Genomic DNA, 20,701 nt, shown 5'->3' with positions numbered 1-20,701 from the left:
TATAATTATTATGGCATGATTGCAGAATTATTTATAGAACGTATTAATACTTAACAGCGTTTCTTTAAATATCGATATCCTGGATGGGAGATTATATCGGAATACGGAAAAATCGTAAATTTTCGATTTCTTTAATTCGGTTAAATGATTATATTATGATTTGTTTATTATTTCTGTCTATATTAATTATATCGAGTTGAATATATTTGTATAATATTTAAATTGTGAAAAATATTTTATTAAATAAATTGTATAATAATATATATATTAAATATTTTTTATGCAACTTTTATTATACGAAGAAAATATTAACATAAAATTTGCATTAAAGCTCATTTGAATTTCCCGGTTCTCGCGAACGATAGGAAAATCGATTTGCGAGTATAGTATAGTATCGATTGCAACGACCTGACGCCTTACCTCGCTGGAAATGATACTTTGGTGATAGGTGACGCACGGTAACGGGTGACAAAAATCCTCTATGGTGAAGTTTTAATTTCATTCAGCGATATATTTTCAACGAGTAAGTTTTATTATTTCTTTTCCAATTTTTTCCGATCGTATATCGTTAAATATATTCCTTTCTAAATATTATTACGCCGTATTTAATAAACAAAATGCAAATTCTTCGTACATTCTAAAAGCAACATTCGCGCGTTATTCGAATATTTTGTTCGAAAAATTGTAAATATTCAATAGCTTTGCAGCAAACACGTTCACGGAAATTTATATGTACATTTCGAAATAGAGCATGAATAAAGACAACGATCAAAAATGTTCTGCGGGTCACGTGTTGAGAAATGTATGTTCCAATTGCCCACTTAACCCCTTTTCGATGTAGAACGGTTGAACAAAATACTGGTAATATTAACTTATTAATGATTAAAATTTTGTATACGTTATCTGCATCTGTTTCTGTTTAGTAGTAAATCCTTTCATTATGGGTGATTCTGATGATGAATATGATAGGAAGAGGAGAGACAAATTTAGGGGAGAAAGAACGGAATCTTATTCGAGAGAAGGACGCCGAGATGACAGAAGGAGAGATGATTGGGTTGATAGGTAATTTCTAATGTATAAGCATTAAAATAAACGTTGATACATATATATTAAGAAAGATTGTTTAGTGTTCGACAGCCTTTTGTACTTTTAACAATAGTGATTATTCCAGAGAATGGTCCAGTCGGCCTAGACAACGTCCAGATTATAGGGAATATCGGGGAGGTGGAGGTGGAGGACGCGATAGATATAGTCCTGGTAGGTCGCAAGAGATGGCTCCTCCTATGAAAAGGATGAGAGCAGATTGGGATGACCGACCAAGATATGGACATGATTATTATGGAGGTGGAGGAGGTGGTGCAACTTCTTGGGGTCCAGATCATTATCCACCACCCCATCATGGCAATCATCACTATGGAAACCATGGTAACAATAACAGGTTTGTGTTTCTTATGTTATTTCTAATACAGATTTTCTTTTTTTCTTTTCTTTTCCTTTCTTTTTTTTTTTTTTTTGTGAATTTGTTCTTGATTTATAAACAGCATTGTCATGAAAAAAAGAGGTTGTATTGCAACTATGCAAAAGAGGAGTCGATTCACTCCAAGATTATTAGCCCGATTGAGGTAGCACTAAAATTTCAAATTTTTTTGGCTGATTGTTAATTGTTTCATGTTTTGTGCAGTCGAGAAGTAGCCGGTAACTTCAGCAATTCCAATGTTGAAACTCAACCACCAATGATGTCTTTCAAAGCATTTCTTGGAACTCAAGAAGATTCAATTACAGATGAGGAAGCTATTAAGCGATATAATGAATATAAATTGGAATTCAGAAGGCAACAATTGAATGAATTCTTCGTTGCACACAAGGATGAAGAATGGTATATTTCATTTTTTTCATTCACTAGTTAGATATATATATGTTCTTAAAATTAATTCTGATATAACGGAAACGAAGCTCAGTCGTACTTAAATGTGGATATAAAAATAATTAATTTCTACAGTGGCTTTCTCTCTTATTCCCTCTTATTAAAATAACAAACTTGTAATTATTGTATTTGCAAGACGATGTAATTATTTTTTGCGCGAAAATTGCATCCACTGTAGAAAATAATCTTTTATTCCTAACGAATTCATCGAACTATCTGTTCGGGTATGTATGCTCAGAGTGCATACGTATATTGAACAGAAGGACGTTAAGGGTGTAGTAGCTTTATAATTTTTGCTAAATTGCAGACACAATTTAATCGGTAATTGCAAGCAATATGACCAGCTCTGTCTATCCCTACAGCGTACAGCCAGCAACGCCTTATGTCTTGGGCACAGGTCACCTCGCTCGTTTATTTTTACGTACGATATTTTATGCATTTCGCGTTTCGCGCATCGCAGAAGAATCGAGGTGTTTATTAGGTAGTTAAACAAAAATGCGAGCTGGGCGCGCAAAGCCCAAATATGCTCGCGGTAGGCCGCGTTCTAAACCCGTTTAATTATATTTGATATTACAAAGATATGCTATTGTTGCAATAGATCTCTGAGTCGACGAGAAAACCGAATGCAAGTAAAAATATCAGACTTTACAGGTGAGGCTTCATTCTGTAACTGACAATGTTGACAATAAGATTGATAATATTTAAATAATCGTCTTGAGGAAAAGGATACAATAATACTTAGTTACAAGGAATGATTCGCTCTAGATATGGATGGGATGCGTAACAATTACTACTTACATTATTCAACACCTATCGCGATAAATTTATCACGATTATATAAATACGTTTATAATTGATTAAAAGCACGTTTGTGCTTATATAGATATATATACATATATATATATATAAATATAAATATTCTCAGTATAAAATTATATTGAGAAATTAGTAGAACTAACTACTATGTTAATTCCAATGCACTTTTTTTTCTGGATAAATGATAAATCCACAAATTGTACGTCTGTTTGCTTTAATTGTAAGATAATTTGTTTCAAAATCGATTCAAATACCATACTCTTTTATTATCAGGTTCAAAATAAAATATCATCCAGAGGAATCAGTGAAGAGAAAGGAAGAACAAGTGGCAGCTTTAAAGGTAAGTAAATTATAAATAAGATGTAAACTATGGACTTGATAAATGTTTTTTTGATATTGATCGATATTCCTACATATTATCTTTTTCTTTTTCTTTATAGAAACGCGTTGAAGTATTTTTGGAAATGCTCGAAGCCGAAGAAATAGATAAAGTTTCCGTAGATGCCGATCAGGCTGATGCTTTACTACATTTATTAGATGCTGTAGTCATTAAATTAGAAGGTGGTACGGATGAAGATTTACAAGTTTTAGATGTAAAACAAATAAATACAATTATAACTAAAGATACAATTAAAGATAAAGAGGACGTTAAAAGCAAAACTATGAATGATAAGAGAATTGATAACAGGTATGGATTAATTAATAAAATTTGTAAAAAAGAAAAAAGAAGAAAAAAAATATGATATGATTTTGAATTTTGTAGCGATATGAATAAAATAGATGAAAGTTCACGGATAGAAAAAAATTTAAAAAATGGTCAGAATGCAGACACTGAAGATAAAAATATAGAAAAAGATGAAACTTTAACAGAAGAAACAGAAAAAGTAGAAGAAAATACAGAAGAAACAAAAAAAGAGGGAGATTTAGATAATACAGGTATGTTTTTCGTTTATTAAGTAATATATTTTATTATTCGAATATAATTTTCAAGTTTTTTTTATAGACAAAACAGAGGAAAGTACTACTAAAAAAAGGAAACGAACTGACAGTAATAGTAGTAGCAGTAGTAGTAGTAGCAGTAGTAGTTCTTCTGGCAGTGATAGTAATAAACCAGATACACCGAAAACAGAAATTCGTAAGTTTAAATATTATAATTTTCTTAGAATTGCAAATTTTAATTCAATTTCTTTCTAGATGTAACTGAAAAAATGGATGTTAATGATGAAAATACAGATGCACAAGATAGTAAAGAAGATGATCGAGAGACTAAAGGAGATAGTGAACCACAACCAGAAGCTAAAAAGACTGCTATGGAACCAGAAGCAGTGATCGATTTAGCTAGCGAAGATAAAGAAAAAGAACCCAGAGCATTACACAAGACTAGCAGCATTTTTCTTCGTAATTTAGCACCTACAATAACAAAAGCAGAAGTTGAAGCGGTTAGTTATTATAAATATATATATATATATATATCATAGATATACAATTAATTATATTGAATAATTTTTATTAAACAGATGTGTAAACGTTTTCCTGGATTTTTACGAGTTGCCATAGCAGATCCTCAACCAGAAAGAAGGTGGTTTAGAAGAGGATGGGTATCTTTTGAAAGACAAGTAAACATAAAAGAGATATGCTGGAGCTTAAACAACATTCGAGTATGTTAAAAAAATAATTAAAATACACATGAATAATAAATATAAAATAGAAATTAAAATTTATTAATTTTTACAGTTACGCGATTGTGAACTTGGTGCTATAGTAAACCGAGATCTTTCTCGTCGTATTCGTACAGTAAATGGTATAACATCTCATAAACAAATAGTCAGACACGATATCAAATTAAGTGCTAAAATCGTACACAATTTGGATAGCAGAGTTGGTTTATGGAACGATGAAAAAAAAGATGATAATACGCTTAAACAAGACGACGACAATAAAGAAAATAAAAGTATTCAAAATGTACATGAAGTTGAGCAAGCTGTAAGACAGCGATGTAATTTATATGTTTAGTTTAGATTTGTAGCGTTCTCGTTAAAATATCGTGACATATATATTTATAGGCATTTGGATTATCATCTAAAAATCCGGTATTGAAGAACATAACTGATTATTTAATTGAAGAAGCATCGGCTGAAGAAGAAGAATTATTAGGAATGTCCGGTGATCAAGAAGAGGGTCAATTAGGAGGTGATGGAGATGGTCCCATTGAAAGAGATCCAACGCTTATCAAGGTACTAAAACTATATCAATAGTATATATTTATTATTATTCAAATATGCTATTTATTTCTAGGTGTTAGACAGATTAATCCTTTATTTACGTATAGTTCATTCAGTTGATTATTATAATCATTGTGAATATCCAAATGAAGATGAAATGCCAAATAGATGTGGCATAATGCACGTCAGAGGATCTCCTCCTACCGCCAAAGTTACTAGCACTGAGTTATCAGAATATTGTCGTAATTTTGAAAGCAAAATGACAGCATTTTTACAACCAATTGCGACTTTATCTCAAGAGGAATTTGATAAACTGGGTGCTAAGAATGCCGAAGCGTATCCTTTATTTTTTTTTCTTATATTGATACATTTTTCTTCTTTTCTTTTATTGTTAGAACTTTTTTCCTCCTTTCTTCTATTATTTCCTTAATCTTTTTAAATTAGTGAGGTAGAAAAATTCGTTCAAGCCAATACACAAGAGTTATCAAAAGATAAATGGTTGTGTCCGCTTAGTGGGAAAAAATTTAAAGGACCAGATTTCATTCGGAAACATATCTTCAATAAACATGCAGAAAAAGTAGCAGAGGTGAAAGCGGAAGCAGAATATTTCAATAATTATTTAAGAGATCCAAAAAGGCCACAGCTTCCCGAACATCCAGGAAATAAAGCACCTCCAAGAGAGAATTTACGCGAAGGATTTACTCCTTATGGATGCAGCACGTAAATATCAAATACTTTTAAATTATTGTTTCATTGAAATTGATAAAACAAATAAATTTGTTATTTACATCTTTATATTTCATAATAATATCTAATTGTTATAATAGTCAATAATAAATAAAATATATGATTTTGTTCCTAAAGATTTGGAAGCTATGGTAGTGGTTACGGTGGTAGCAGAGGAGGATATGGATCAAGTTACGGCGCAGGATTCGGTGGAGGATTTGGAATGCCACGTTCCAATCGCGGTGGTTTCAACAGGGGACGGTAAGACATTTTATATTGTTTTATCGTGTACCGTTGACTAAATTTTTTTTCCACGTATTGAACATAGTGATACGCTGTTTTACAGGACTGCACTAAAATCGACTTCCTATTGTTAGTTATAATGATTTTATGATGATATTGGATCATCTAGATATAGACATATTTTAAGTTTTATCAAATATTAATTGAACAAATATTAATTGAATATTGAACAAGTATTTTTGAATATTTAATATACAGTATTCTGGTGCTAGCAGATTTTAATCTGGATTATGTAACACGTAATGTTGTCAACTCCAATGAACGCAATGTGTTACAAAATCAGCACATTTTTGTCTTTTTTGATATGGGATAATTTTGATAATTCATATACGATATCATATTCTATATTTTAATAAAAACAATTTCTCGAATAACGTTTTTTAATGAAAAGAAAAACGAGATCGGCAAATAGAAATGATTTTACAGAGAAATAGCTGAAAAATAGCAAATAAAATTATTTTTAATATTTATATGTGCTTTTATTTTATATAACATATTTCTGTTCGTATCCTATGTTCAATTGGTCGTACATTATGGATTGTTTTTAATTGTTTTAGAATTAATATTTATACATATTTTATTATTTTATTTTTTGCAATAAGAATTTTGCTAAGAAAGTAAAATTTATTAATTTTTATTAAATATTACAGTGGCGGAGGAGCAGATTTTCGACCAGTCATTCATTATCGGGATCTTGATGCACCAAGAGAACCAGATGAATTTCTTTAAATAGCATTACAAAACGAAAGAGCATAAGATTAAAAGGAACGAATTGGTAAAAGCAATACGAAGGTCTGTGTATTAGATGTATCTGTATATAACAAATCGTAGAATCATATACATACATATATTGTAAGACTTTATACAAATGTCTGCAGTCACTTGTATACAAAAATATATCTACGTATTCTAATGTGTGTACAAATTGACGCACTAGTAGAAAAATGCACATTAAGAATAAAGATCTCCTATTTAGTAAATAAATATTATAATATTTGCAATATACATGAAAACAATGTTTCGTCGAAATAATGGCTAAGATAAATAGATTGCAGTAAAAATGTATTTGTAATCTATCATATGATACAATAATAAAATATATTGTTTCCTAATTACACTCTAATGTTAAATATTTCATTCGTGAAACGTTTATTCCGTACCATTGCACGTTTATACAGCACAGTTATGTACAATGTTTAATTACATTAATCCGTAATAAAAATACTGTAACGCAATGTAAAAAACATCTTCAATCAGATCCGCAAACATAAAATTAAGAGAATCGATCCTTGCAATGCCTCTCGTCGCTTCCATCACCGCAATCATCGATCCCGTTGCACTTCATTCCTTTTGTAATGCATCTATTGTTTCTGTACGAAAATGAATGGCATCAGGCGCTTATTAATTAATCCATTATCATCAACTTACTGGCATGTGAATTCGTGTTTATTGCACCGTCCTTGGCATCCATGAGGCTCGTCAGATCCATCGAGACAGTCTGGTAGGCTATCGCAGAAGCGAGCTTTTGATATGCACTGTCCATTGCTGCACGTGAACTCGTTTTCCGAAGGACACGCTGGCATGAAAAGAAACGTTGTTGCAAACGTGTTACGCGACTATGAGCTAATATGCACATAAGCGTGCAGGTTTGCATTCTTTCAGAAGCATGACAAGCTACGATATTTAAATTCGTTGGAGAGCTCAAAAATAAAATAAAAAGCTGTTATACTGAGAAGAATAATAAAAACATTTTTTTGCTCGTCGAAAAAAGCGTGCAATGCGTTTAGCGGCAATTATTAGGCAAGCGTGCTTCGTGTGAAGCGAAAATTGAATGCATATATCAAATAAACGAGTATGTACTCACACCCACCGAGATTATGACCTACGAAGAAGAACAGAAAAAAACTTTAACCCAGAAAGAAAAAGAAAACCAGTGAGAGGGAAATGTGTGTGAAAAAAAGATAAATAAAGAAACCGTGTTGCCGACGATACACGAATAACTCGACGGTCGACGAACTATATCATTAGTATAATCTCGGGGAAAAATCGAGTCCTACTATTATCCAATGAATCGCGTGAGAAAAAATATATACGTAAGTTGGTAATTACTTTAATTTTGACAAGTCGATAATCCGCAAACCAACGGCATACGTTTCTCGTGAATACAACAAGTAGTTACGCATATCTTACCTAGAGTACAATTAATCTCGTCGGCTGCGTCCCAGCAATCTATCTTGCCGTCACATCTTCTTTCCAATGGAAGACAGGAAGTCTCGTTACCACATTGAAAATGTGTCTGCAAATCGCAATCTGCAACAGGAGACAATTATCATTCTCATATGTTTATCTCTCTACGATCACAAAAGTCTAAATTCGTATATTCTTCTGGTGTTTTAAAATTAAATGTATAATATGCGTTGTTGGCTTTTTACCGTCGAATTATTATATATTGCAACAAACCAATAAAGAGTGAAGCCTCACGATGGTAAAGTATCTGCAAATCCGATCAAGCAAAGAAAGTCGTGAGTCGCGAAAAACTGGGCTAATGCTATATGCTCGTACATACCGCAATTGTATTCGTCCGAATGATCGTAGCAATTCATGTGTCCATCGCAATGTTTCTCGAGAGGGATACATAACGTGTTTAGACAAGCCCATTCGTTGTCCAGGCAATAATGTTCCATTTCAACGCATCTTTAAAAACGGAGAAAACGTCAAATTAGCAAAACGAAACGAATTCGAATTGCAATCGTTTTATAGGTGTGCGAGATGCTTACCTAAAAGCATCGGTATCAAGACGATGACATTTTTGTTTGTTGATAAGACAGAAACCGGCACATCCGGTCGGGTCTTTGGGATCGTTGGGTATCCTGCAAATCGGTACTTCCTCGTCGACAAGAGCAACGCAAACCTCTTTTGGCAAGCAATCATCGCAGTATCTGGTAGAATTGAAATTCGATTCGATAGGGCTCGTAACTTCCGCTTCCGTTTCCGATGTTAGTTGGGTATAGCTCTCCGGAAATGACGAGTTGCCATTTAAAAGAATACTTGGAGTGCTGATGGCAGGTGAGAATTGCGGTGGTTTCGTTGATGACGTCGTGATCGTCGTCTCGTTTTGGTGTTCGATGTTATTATTCGACGACGAGTTATTAGTCGAAGATTTCAGGTATTGTTGAATTACGTGCAACTTTTCCGGTTCTGTAACAAATCATTTCTATGTTGCAACAATTACGAGTAACATGATTGAACGAAAGCAAAGAAGAATATTATTTTTAATAATCGAAAAAATCCAACGTCGTTTATCAGATGATTAGAAAACTATTTATGTCTATCTATATTTATCTTCTATATGTATCCGATATGTAATACACTATAAATAATATTCGATTAATGCAATTTTTAATATACGAATATATTTTTATCAAACTTGTATATATTTATGTGTATGTTTATATGGTTGATATAATATGTATATTTAGATATATATATATATATATATATATATATATATATGTGATGTATGTGATGTATATGAATACAGGGTATCTCACCATTATCATCTTAATTTATGTCACTGTCATTATCCTCAGCGAAAATTATTTCAAGAATGCACAACGTGATACAATTATTTTGTTGTAGATGAACACATAAAATTATATGTTATTTGATATATTGTTAAATGTAACACTTTCTTTTTTCCTTTTTTCCAAATTCTCTTTGCTAATTTTTCTCATACTTTTTCGAATTTTTTGCTTCGAAATATTTGCATACAAATTCATTCACATTCACTTCTCGAATAAAATATTTTTGAATAAAATTGAGCCTCGTTTTTTTCTTTAATCCTTGCATCTGTCGATAGGAATACTAATTTTGTTTATAAATTAAATGGCAACCGAAAAATTTTGAGGATCAGCGCCATCTCGCGTTTGGATCATCGAAGCTTCGACTTGTTAATAGAGAAGCAGAATATGCAAAGAGGTATTCGATAGACAAAGAAAGTAATACCGTGAGAGAAAGATGGAAAAAACGTGCCACTATTTTTAGTTATGCGACTCCTAATATTTTTCTAATATAATTACGTAACATTAAAAATTAATTAATTATTCATTTGTTGCTAAAAATATCTGTACTTTTATACTCGCATTTTCAAGCTGGAACCTTAAACAAGTTTCTCATATAAATTTTAATATAAAATTCTTTCTAATTAATTATTTATTAATAATTAATACGTCAATATGGCGACGCGATCGACGCTCGATGCATTTTTCGCTAATTTCTCGTTGTTACGAAACTTATTTTCAAATATAAATGTATGCATTTGAAAGGTTACATCTTCCTCTATATTTCCATATAATTTTTATTCATAATTTATTCGAATAAATTGATTGTTTATTACTATGTTGGAGAATGGAATCATTACGATTCCGACATTCTTCGTAATAATAATTAAAAAATAATTAATTAGAAAGAATTTCGCGTTAAAATTTACACGAGAAACTCGTCTAAGGTTTCATTTTTAAGATGCGAGTATAAAAATGCACAAATTTTTCGTAACAAGTGAATAATTAATTGATTTTCAAACTTGTATAATAATTATATCAGAAAAATATTAGGAGCTGCATAATCAAAAGTAGTGGCACGCTTTTTCATCCTTCTCGCACAATGTTTCTCTCCTTGTCTATCGAATACCTCCTTGCACATTCTGATTCTCTATTAACAAATTGGAGCTTCCAGCGTCCAAACGCGAGATGGCGTTATCAAAACTTTTTAATCGCTATCTATTTTATCGGCGATATGTACGTCTTTATACATTATATATCCCGTATATGCATAGCTTCACATCAACGATACGTATATTACGTGTATATATATATATATATATAAAAGAAAATATACGAGTATTCATTTAACAGAGAGATACAAGGATTGAAATACAATTTCATTCACTAAACACGCGTAAATATTTAAGAAATATAAATGTAATAAAGATATAAATACATCAAATTTTACAGAAAATTTTCCTCTTTTTTCAAGAAACTCAAACGCACGTTACATTTTATATTTCTTTAACACAACTTATCGTGAGTGTGCACCACTTACCAAGAGCAATATACAGAGCGATAGCACCGACGCCTAAAAGCAACACGATCAACAGAACGAGGGATTTGGTGCATTTGGAAGCCTCGAGAGGATGCTCCAGATGCAGGGTCCAGCCGTGTCTGTGCTTTCGAAGTCTGGCCGGATGCGGAGGTGGTTCCCTTCTGACGCAGCGTCGTAAGTTAATGCGATTTTGGGAGGACGGGGTGTGCGTTCGTGCCGGGAGGGAATAAGCCCTCTGAAAAAGAAAACATCGTATCTTTCGACCGCTCGTAAATTCGTAAAACGACAGAAGACGACATTGTTCGTCACGAATAGGTTCGCGATTTACCTGAAGCTCAGCCATTGACACTGCATTCTCTTCGAACCGACGATAGAATTATAGCCATTAGATGCTCAACAATTGCTTATTTATTATCCGATATCGATAAGGTATTCGATAAGTAAACAGAGGTGTGGGCAGGAATATTAGATATAGAACAATTTTTCTCTTGGAAAATATGCAAAAAAACACGGGATTAAAATTTTCTCCGAGTTTTTTATCTCGTTTTACGTAAGCGTTAAATATAGTGACGACGTCAGAGAACGGTGTTAAAAATTATGTGCTTTTTTTTTTATCGAACGAAACGGAAAATAAATTACAACAACTGTTGGAGAAAGCGTTAGGAACGTGTGCGTGGATGTCGCGCCTTCCGAGGTAATGGTCCGCGTTCAACTGACTACCGTTCTCCGTAATGTTCCGTACGCGACACCTTGTTCCGCTTTCTTTCAAAGCATCGATGCTCGATCGTTAAACAATGAAACAGATTTGAAGCGAGTTCTTTCGACAAGAGTTTTAGAATTTTCTTCGGCGAAGCTCGTACGCGTTACAGAAGAGACGCGTGTGTGTACGACGGCGTGGCGCGTTGCCGGCCGACGATCATCGCGTCTGGCTATAGATAGACGTTTTCTACTTCCGTTCCGTTTTGTTCGTTTAGGGCGGACAAGTGCCAGACACGGCAAGTGTGCTCAAAATCGGCTCTCTCCTCTCGTCGAGAAAATAATCATCGACAGGTCAAATTTCTCGGATATTTATATGTCTGGCAATCATACCTCCAACTTAATCGTTTTGTTCCTTTTTTTCAATTCTTTTTTCATTCTAATAATCATCAATGAAATAATATAATTGTAATTAAAATAAGGAATACGATACGATGTTCCAGTCGCGAAATCGATACTGTAAACAACTGAGAATATTCTTTCGAGTGACACACGACTGTTTAGAATACAAATGAAGTGGAAAAAAGATTTGGTCGGCTTCGCACGAAGCCTGTTCGGCCACGATGAATCGTAAAAATTGTTATGCTGTTACGAATTATTATACGTATACCTTGATGAGTTACCTTGATGACTCAGAATTTCAATGCGAAAAGAATGATAAATGGAGAGATTATATGTCAAACCGATAGATCAAAAAAGGGATTGATTATTTTTATCATTTATATTTTGTAAGTGGAAATTTATCGTTGTACGAATTTCATGATTTTCGAAAGTCTATTTTATTTATAAGTAACACGATCTTGAATTTGTAATATATACCTTTTTTTTTTAAAACTCGTAATTCGATTCATTTTTCGAATTACATTTCGAAATTATTATTCATTCATTTTTTTACACGAAATATATATATACAGCGAAATAATATTACGAGAGAAAGATCGATCGAGGAAATACGAGATTTCGCGAAATGTTTGAAAGATTAAAACGAAATCGTGACCTACATGATAATTATGCTTTTAATATTCATATGTCCGGGACAGCGCGAACGCAGTCCCGACTATCAAAAATTATACGCCCGAGATACCCACATTAGGGGTATTCGCAAGGGTCAGCCTAACCGTAGTGCAATGGAAAAGCCTCGCCCTGGAGGAACCGCCTTCTTGATCACGGTAACCTCTGCGCCAGGTAAGTATGATTTGCTCCCCTTCGAGTCACGACTTATCCTATCCATTGACCGATATAACCAGCGAGAAACTCGTACTTCTCGTCGCCATCTAGCGGCTAATCGGGTACTACACCACTTATCGAAATGACGGTTCCCAACCTGCTCTCGTATCTTCGACAGTGGATCCCAATCTACAATCCGTCTGCACGACCAAAAATCGATATCTCGCACAAATCGAGGCAAGTTTGAAAAATGTAATCGAAACGACCGATGGCTGAAAAACATTCGTAATTTTATCTCGATCGTCTTTTTTGCATAAGTACACGCAAATATACTTACACGGATTATTCTTCGGGAACGAAAAAATCATTTTTCATCGAATAACGATAACGATTTTGAAAAGGAATTTTAAAACACCTACCTGAAATGTACCGTGTTGTTTAACATCCGTGCAAAATATCGATGCCCCCTTAGCGTACCAACGTTCTTGAGAGTATATGGAGTTCACCCTTAAACTTAACCGACTCTTCTCCGACCTGATCAGAGCGTTGTTGTCCCCGTTAATCACCGCTGGATTGGCGAGATTCGCGCAACCATCGTTCCTCTCTATCAGATTTACCGGTGACCCATCTCCGATTTTCTCGGATATCGTGAACACAGAGGACGAATCGTTACCCGTTAACTCGTTCGGCGAACAAGCAGGCAGCATAGTGAAATTGCGCGGATCGAGAATAGTTTGCGGATCATTGGATACTTGCAAACGTTGCTGTTGCTCGTTGTCCCTGTTCTTTCTCAGAACGGTTTCGTTTTCTCTTTCGCCGACTTGGCGCTGCTCGCCATCGATAAACGCGGCAACTTTGCTTCTACAGTGCTTGCAGTCTTTCTTCCTGCGCCTTCTGTTCGGGCGTCTAGAGTCGGTATGGAGAGCGGTCGACCGTGCCGGAGACGAGAGAGCATCGTCGACGAAGGTATTCCACGCGACATCCGTATCCTCTCGACACCCGTTGTTCCTCTTCCGATTCGTCACACGGACGGAAGAGCTGGTGGCGGTAGATGGATCAAGGCCTGCACTCCGCCGAAACGGAAGCGTCGAGTTGCGCTCGAAGACACCGGCGATCTCTTCTCGCCTGTCCAACGATCTCGTCGATGTGCCGCGACCTCTCTCGGACACGAGAGATCGTTGAGCACGATTTTCGTTCGAAAGTCGAGACGGTGTATCCTCCGTGCCGGGCAAAATATCCTCGTACACGTGGGTATCCGCGTTCGAAATCTCTCGTGATTGCTGCTCCTCCTCGAAACCTTGATTCTCCATCTACGAGAAAAGAGAAGAGCACACAGTTAGAAACGAATGATTTATGATTTTTCGTTCGATTCGCTTTATATTAATTATCGTTAATATCCTCGACGATCGTCGATTAGTCAATTAGAGATTTTTTCCTCTCGAGGAAACGAGGCAACAACGATTCATTTATCGATTCCTCCATCGAATGTGGGTAGGGGAAACGTTAGAGATTCTCACGACAACCGATTCGACCTTCTTTATAACCGTTAAATTAATGGATATCGCGACCAACTATATACCATCTATTATTATATCTCTCATTTATTTCATCGATCAAGGACCTAATAATTATCGGGCACGATCATTTTCGAATTTTTCTCTTCGAACGAAATAATTCGAAATTCGTTCTCTCGATCGATTCGTTTCAGAAGAAAAAAAAAATTAATACCCACAATTGCATGGTGGAGAGTTGGAACGAAGGAGCGATACGTTCGGGAGGGGGTATTACAATTAACGGATCGGCAATCTTTGTGGAGCTAAGTAAATAGCGCGAGGGACCCGTAAATTGAACGGCGAAAAAGAGTGGCGCGGAGAAAAGAGAGTTGCGACGAAGCGAGGGGGAGCGGAATTAAACGTCTCGTTGGGGAGCATCCCGACGATTGTCGCAATTATCGCGACTTGACTCTCCGATTGATCCCGTCAAAAGCCTCTGACGTCATCGACCTCGTAGATTTTTCGGTGGATCTTATATCTAGTTCGCGATCCGAAGACGCCTTCCAATTTTCGAAGCGAAATCGAAATCGTTTAACCGAATCTTGCGAGAAAATAAAATCGACGCGGTTAATCTCCGGCGTTCTTATTAGAAACGGAATCGAAGCCCAGAAATTAATTCCGCGCTCTCTATCGGCTCTGAGTCAACCACGCGCACGGTGACGCATTCCACGCGGTTTCTAAAAGGATTGCGTACACAACGAACGCGTTGCTTCTTGCTCGTTGAAACCACTCGTCGAATGGGAAGAGGGAAAAAATGTCGAACGTGCGCTGAACGTGAAAAGGATGACTCGATGTGGCAACGATGTGTGAAATCACGCGGAACCGGATTTAAAAAGTAAGCAGGAAAAATACGTTGAACGTTTTTCTTACGAAACGACCACTTTTCGATCGTATCGATCTTCGTTCAAACGATACGAAGTCGCGTTAGTAAGGTAAGTAAACGAAGGGGTCCCCCCAATGAAGAGAAAGAGGAGCGAGAGGAAAAGGAGTAAAGGCGTGAATCGGTCAGTCGAGCCGATGGCTAATTAGTTCTCGTCCACGCTTCTAAGGCTGCCCTCTCTTCTTACGTTGCACCGTTCTTCCGTCCATCGTGCGCTCAATTAGAGGTTAACCAATTAACGAACGCACCGTTCCGCAAAGGGCTCGGCGCAGCTGGCGCCTAACCTCTTTGGCCTACGCTTCACTTCCTTCCGTTCGCGATCAACCATACCGATTCGATCGAATAATTCTTCCAAAAGTTAAAAAGATCGAGAACATGCCTATATTCCTTCGATCATTCGCCACCGTAATTGGTTCGCTGATTGAACGATTTCGATTGGACGATTTCGAATAAAAGCGCACGAGGCCGCACGTGTAGAGGGCGACCGTCTCAACAATTAGTCACGTTGCGAGACGACTCGCCGTTTCGAGAGCTTTCAAAACTCTCTTCCATCCGCTATATTTTCGAATTTAGATCGAAGAAATTCCTTGAGAAATATCGCGAACGGAATATCGGACAGTTTGAAAGAGTGGCGAGTTCGGTTCGGTAGCACGTGTCGCGCCATATGTCGACGCACGCGTACAGGCAGTGTTCGCTTCGAAACTCGTTCGAATACGAGTGAAATGATATTTGGAACGAATTACTGGCATGCATCGTTGCCTTGGATCGTTAACAGCCGCCGAGCTGTTTCGCGATTAAACGCCATCGGCTAATTGCGACTAGTTTAGCGTAGTTAGTGGTGATCGATTATTAATTCCACGGAATATTCGACATAAATTCTTGTTCGACGTCAGTTGCCTCATCGAATTTATAATCCAACGTGAGTTTTCCCTACGAAGAAATTGATATCGAGTGTATTTAACAATCGATTGATCGATTGAAACTCCAAATGAAAAGTGAAACAAACGAAAGAGGTTATGAATAATATTTAATCATGATCGTATACGAAATAATGGAAAAAGAAAGGTTCGTATTCATTGAAATTATTACATATTCGATAGATTCTGCGAGAACGATGATTCCTTCTCATTGTAGTTCCATTCTCGTGCATAGTGATATCGAGGAAACAACAATGGCGCATTATACGAGAGCGTGGTCGAGAAACAGGCCACGATTTTTCGAGAAGGGATCGCGATTACGACATTCTTCCCGGCTCCAGATCGGGACCATTAATTCTGCGTTTCGTAGCTCGCTTATTATCCTGCCTACCTTCATATTTGCTTTGCTTTAATTCGTGGACATCGATATCGAACGACCAGCTAGAACAACGTCCCTTTTTCCCAATAATGTATCTGGTGGAAGTAGCACGTAACAACGGGAAACGAAGAGAAAAAATGGAATGAAGAAAAATCTAGTCTATAGTCTGCGTGGGAAATGCGAAAACGCCGGTGAAAATGCGCGATAGTTAATCGTAGAAAAACGAGCGAGTCGATGTTAAAGCGTTCGATAACAACGTTACAGTTGCGATATCCTGCCTGAGAAAACTGGAACGTTAGCTATGTAACATTAATGAACAGAAATTCTTACGCACAGATTTCATATCTATACATGCTACTATATTTTGTCTCTTCTTTCCAAGGAAATTGGAAAATTTATTTGCAACGTCGTTTTTCTAATTGTAAACATAAGTTCAGTCGAGAAAGAATTCGATAAAGGGGCAACGTATTCTTCTATCTTAATGATGCTTTCGTCCGAAGGGGATGTAGCTCAGTGGTAGAGCGTTCGCTTTGCATGTGAAAGGCCCCGGGTTCGATCCCCGGCATCTCCAAACTTTTTTTCTCATCTCTATTATCGATTGTTTTTATTCGGCTGTATACATATTGCCTTTTCCCCTCGATTTGAACGGATCTGTGTTGAAAAAAATAGTGTTCGAAGACGGTGTCGATTTATTCGAAATAGATTCTAATTTAACAAATCGTACAAGATTAACTTTTATTTGAAGAATTAAGAATCAATGCTCGATAAAAATGATTTGTTCGAGATAAAAAAAAAACAATGGGCATTCGAAAATAATAATTGGAGGCTTGGTTTATTATACTCCTAATAAGAGCGGTATATCGCGTCGATTATCCGCTAAGTATAGGGTCGAATGCTAAGGGTTATTGGCAGTGAGCATCGGCCGATGACTACACGTCACTGGCATGCACACACAGTCGTAATTCATACAGTCGGCTATAATAGCTAGCTCTGGATCTCTGTACACAACTATGCCCCTTGTCTCCTTTCTTCTTCGTTGGCCCCCACGAGCAACACGAATAAATCATGAAATTCATTGCTGACCAACATTTCTCCAACAAATCTTTACAGAATCACTTTGCCCCAGACTTGATTCGTCTCGTACGAAATTCGCTCGTACCAAGGATAATTGACTGGATTAACGCGTGAAATCATCAACGACTCGATCGTTCTGTATTAAACTTGACTATTAATCAACGTGATTCGATAACGTAACAAGTGGATCGAAATTACTTTGGCGCAACGAGATGCTTAGTGGCGATTAATAAGTGTATAGGATCGATAAACATTCGTTTCCCTATCATTGAGAAGTTGGCTTACCTTTCACGATTTTTATCGGTGAAAAACAACATGACAAATAATAATAATAACGAATAAGAAGGAAAGATTAAGAATATATAGAGCATAAATAAATTTCGAAGAAGATTCGGACCGTTTCGCCGAGTAGCAGTCTCGAGCTCTTTCGATCGTAGCCAAAGATATAAATACCCCGTGTACGAGTGTACGAACTGTAGTCGAATTGACCGCACAGAGTCAGCAGTATCGCTTCTTCCGCGCCATCCATTTTCATTTTTCCCCACTACTAATCGTAATCGAGAAGTTCGAACGGAATATTTCGTCGACGAGCGACATCTGTATACAGATCTTTGGAAGAGAAGAATTCGTGAGGGAACAAAATTCCCCCGAGTTTTTCTCTCGTCGTTAAGAGAAGGATTCTTACGCTAATGGCCAATAGGTTTGAGAATGTCGAGCGTGTAGAGCGGTGAGGAAAGAGAAAACGAAGGGAAGAGAAAGAGAGACGACTAACCGACAATGGGACGAAAGAAAATGTTACGGTTGGCCGCGCTTCGCTAACCGAGGGTCACGCGTTCGCTTTTATTTACACCTGGCACATACGCATACGTGGCGCCCACGCAACGCTGACTCGTGCACCGACTATGCCTGCACCCTATTCCCCCAATTTTTCCTCCTCTAAACAGATCTCGACCGCCGTTATCCGAATCGAGATTCGATAACACGCTTAGATGAACTTTCAACGCGAGTTACAATCGCAAACGGTTACAAGTGACGGAATATAAATAGAACGGCGTGAGTGAGCCAAATCCAGGAAAAGTTGGTGGTCGCGATACTACCGGCTCCCGCTTTTGCGACACTTTCTTCGTTCTTCCGTTTCCGAGAAATTGTTTGCTAAACCTTTCGATGTTCTAAATACATATCTCTGTGACCTCTTAATTCGAGTTGACTCGCGTGAATTTCCAAAGAGAGATTAACGAGGAATGTTAACGAGGCGTTCAGGGTAACACAGTGTACGGTGCTCGGCTCCATGCACTCGACCACTCGAGTGTATATATATATATATATGTATACACGTTTTCAACAATGAAGGAACTTCTTTGTTCGAAAAGAAGACCGCGAACTTGTTGACGATCGCCATCAAGTCCGATCCTTGACTGTGACAAAAGGTAACTGTAATCTGTTATCGTAGTGTGACGATCGATATCCTTGTGCATAGCAAAGCGTGATACAGATCGCGATTACTTGGACACAATTTTTTTATCGGTCAAACAGTGAAACTAACGAGAGATTAGGCGATCTACGATTCTTGTATCGAATAAATGCGACAACGTTCTTTCTAATTAATTGATGTTTGCATTTGTTACGATAAAATCGAAGGCAAATTGCGAATGCGAGGAACGAGAGGAAAGAATGGAACGCGGGAAACTCGATCGTATATGTCTGCTCGAAGTACTAGCGCGAGACGAAATAAATTTTCCTGTTGTTATACAATACTATACGCGAATGCGCATACAATATGCATAAGACGCGCTACTTTGCAAACTGTCGCATACACAACAGGGAAAAAATAATCGTTCGTCAGAGAAACATAGCGGATAAAATGTAAAATTACTAAATGATTTAGCAATATTAAATGACTCTCCTATTTTTTAAAGGATAATGAAAATGTGAAAAAAAGGAAACAATATTTAAATGTAAATAATTTTCCTTCAAACGATTCTTTTCGAACATCAGAAATTCCTATAGTCATATTATTTCCCGGAAGTAGAACGAGATTAACATTTCGAGCAAAATATTAATTGACAACATTCTATCAAATGAGTAAAATGACAGAATATGATTATTTGATGTTTCGATGTCAGCAATATTCGTTTCATTACATATATTGTGCCACTTAACACTGATGCGACATACATGTTAAATGTTTGAAAAATAAAACTATTAAAAAATAAACTAAAAAATAAAATAAAATAATTATTTAAAAAATGAATGTTATAAAATTGAATTTACTAATGTAAAAATATATATATATGTATATATTACTCACCTTTGGTATATTATAACAATCTCATGTTTTCCGTAAAATAAATAAAGACGAAACAACTGTTTTCAAAAAGGTTCGAATTTTTTACTTGGCCGATAAATCGTTAATTCTTTGATCATCGTTATTGTTTATTTCTATCAAACGTCACATGTTGATCCCGCGCGCCGTTCTTTACTCCGGCAACGTGTATCCGTATTCGATACGCACTTATCACGCATCGATGTTTACGCACCGAATGCCGCGCGCACTGTGAATGACGCGCGGCAAGATATGCCGTGCCGGTCTGGTCTGGTACAGTTGTCAAGTACACAATTCATAGCAACCAATCATAAAACATCTATATATTTAGTCAGCCAATCGTATTTATACAATCTTGTACACGTGACACTCTTACCGACCGTTGTATAATTTTTATATCGATATTTCAAAAATGTACCGCCAAATTATCGAATTATTATCGAATTTTTTTTTTCTATTAATGAAAAACTAATTTTTTTTTTATATACTGTCATAAATTTTGACGATCATTTTTTGTATAAAATTTTATTATGAAAAATTTAAAATTAAATAACTCTTTCC

At 36.2% G+C, this 20,701-nt stretch overlaps 2 protein-coding genes and 2 non-coding genes across 12 annotated transcripts; 2 read left to right on the top strand and 2 right to left on the bottom strand.

Annotated features, from left to right (window-relative positions):
* Nucleotides 1–269: 269 nt before the first annotated feature.
* On the top strand, nucleotides 270–7,108 carry LOC107994393 (serrate RNA effector molecule homolog). Of its 6 annotated transcripts, none has more exons than XM_017051306.3 (16): nucleotides 270–523; nucleotides 927–1,062; nucleotides 1,172–1,438; nucleotides 1,682–1,876; nucleotides 3,014–3,080; nucleotides 3,181–3,428; nucleotides 3,504–3,676; nucleotides 3,744–3,875; nucleotides 3,935–4,179; nucleotides 4,258–4,398; nucleotides 4,475–4,723; nucleotides 4,804–4,974; nucleotides 5,036–5,298; nucleotides 5,407–5,682; nucleotides 5,827–5,949; nucleotides 6,642–7,108. In XM_017051306.3, exons 2-16 carry the CDS (start codon nucleotides 941–943, stop codon nucleotides 6,718–6,720), a joined length of 2,751 nt encoding a protein of 916 aa, XP_016906795.1. In that variant the 5' UTR covers nucleotides 270–523; nucleotides 927–940; the 3' UTR covers nucleotides 6,721–7,108. The 6 variants fall into 6 exon arrangements, with proteins under 6 accessions (XP_016906795.1, XP_061938472.1, XP_016906786.1 ...); XM_062082488.1 differs by having other exon boundaries at nucleotides 924–1,062; nucleotides 4,475–4,702; XM_017051297.3 differs by having other exon boundaries at nucleotides 924–1,062.
* Nucleotides 7,037–20,434, bottom strand: LOC107994415 (uncharacterized). 4 transcript variants are annotated; one of them, XM_017051324.3, is made up of 9 exons: nucleotides 20,126–20,389; nucleotides 13,434–14,324; nucleotides 11,092–11,326; nucleotides 8,769–9,189; nucleotides 8,558–8,685; nucleotides 8,182–8,301; nucleotides 7,856–7,873; nucleotides 7,420–7,567; nucleotides 7,037–7,361 (listed from the first exon to the last, which is right to left on the bottom strand). In XM_017051324.3, exons 2-9 carry the CDS (start codon nucleotides 14,322–14,324, stop codon nucleotides 7,265–7,267), a joined length of 2,058 nt encoding a protein of 685 aa, XP_016906813.2. In that variant the 5' UTR covers nucleotides 20,126–20,389; the 3' UTR covers nucleotides 7,037–7,264. The 4 variants fall into 4 exon arrangements, with proteins under 4 accessions (XP_016906813.2, XP_016906823.2, XP_061938474.1 ...); XM_017051334.3 differs by having other exon boundaries at nucleotides 7,862–7,873; XM_062082490.1 differs by lacking the exon at nucleotides 7,856–7,873 and having other exon boundaries at nucleotides 8,171–8,301; nucleotides 20,126–20,434.
* Nucleotides 12,879–13,040, bottom strand: LOC114577306 (U1 spliceosomal RNA). The gene has a single exon (XR_003697291.1). It is a non-coding gene; the product is annotated as a U1 spliceosomal RNA (small nuclear RNA).
* On the top strand, nucleotides 17,243–17,314 carry Trnaa-ugc (transfer RNA alanine (anticodon UGC)). The gene has a single exon. It is a non-coding gene; the product is annotated as a tRNA-Ala (tRNA).
* Nucleotides 20,435–20,701: the final 267 nt, after the last annotated feature.

This window comes from Apis cerana, linkage group LG11 (genome assembly GCF_029169275.1).
Source record: "Apis cerana isolate GH-2021 linkage group LG11, AcerK_1.0, whole genome shotgun sequence".
NCBI lineage: Eukaryota > Metazoa > Arthropoda > Insecta > Hymenoptera > Apidae > Apis > Apis cerana.
Note: the sequence above shows the minus strand (reverse complement) of the source record. Positions and strands in the feature narration are given on the sequence as shown.

Excerpts from the sequence above, each read along its gene's own strand:
- LOC107994393 (XM_017051278.3), top strand. The coding sequence starts at position 941 with ATGGGTGATTCTGATGATGAATATGATAGGAAGAGGAGAGACAAATTT. Across the intron at positions 4,975-5,035 it reads GAGATCCAACGCTTATCAAG|GTGTTAGACAGATTAATCCT; the intron begins GTACTAAAACTA and ends ATTTATTTCTAG. Across the intron at positions 5,299-5,406 it reads GGTGCTAAGAATGCCGAAGC|TGAGGTAGAAAAATTCGTTC; the intron begins GTATCCTTTATT and ends TTTTTAAATTAG.
- LOC107994415 (XM_017051324.3), bottom strand. The coding sequence starts at position 14,324 with ATGGAGAATCAAGGTTTCGAGGAGGAGCAGCAATCACGAGAGATTTCG. Across the intron at positions 11,327-13,433 it reads AACAACACGGTACATTTCAG|AGGGCTTATTCCCTCCCGGC; the intron begins GTAGGTGTTTTA and ends TTTCTTTTTCAG. Across the intron at positions 9,190-11,091 it reads CGCTCTGTATATTGCTCTTG|AACCGGAAAAGTTGCACGTA; the intron begins GTAAGTGGTGCA and ends GATTTGTTACAG.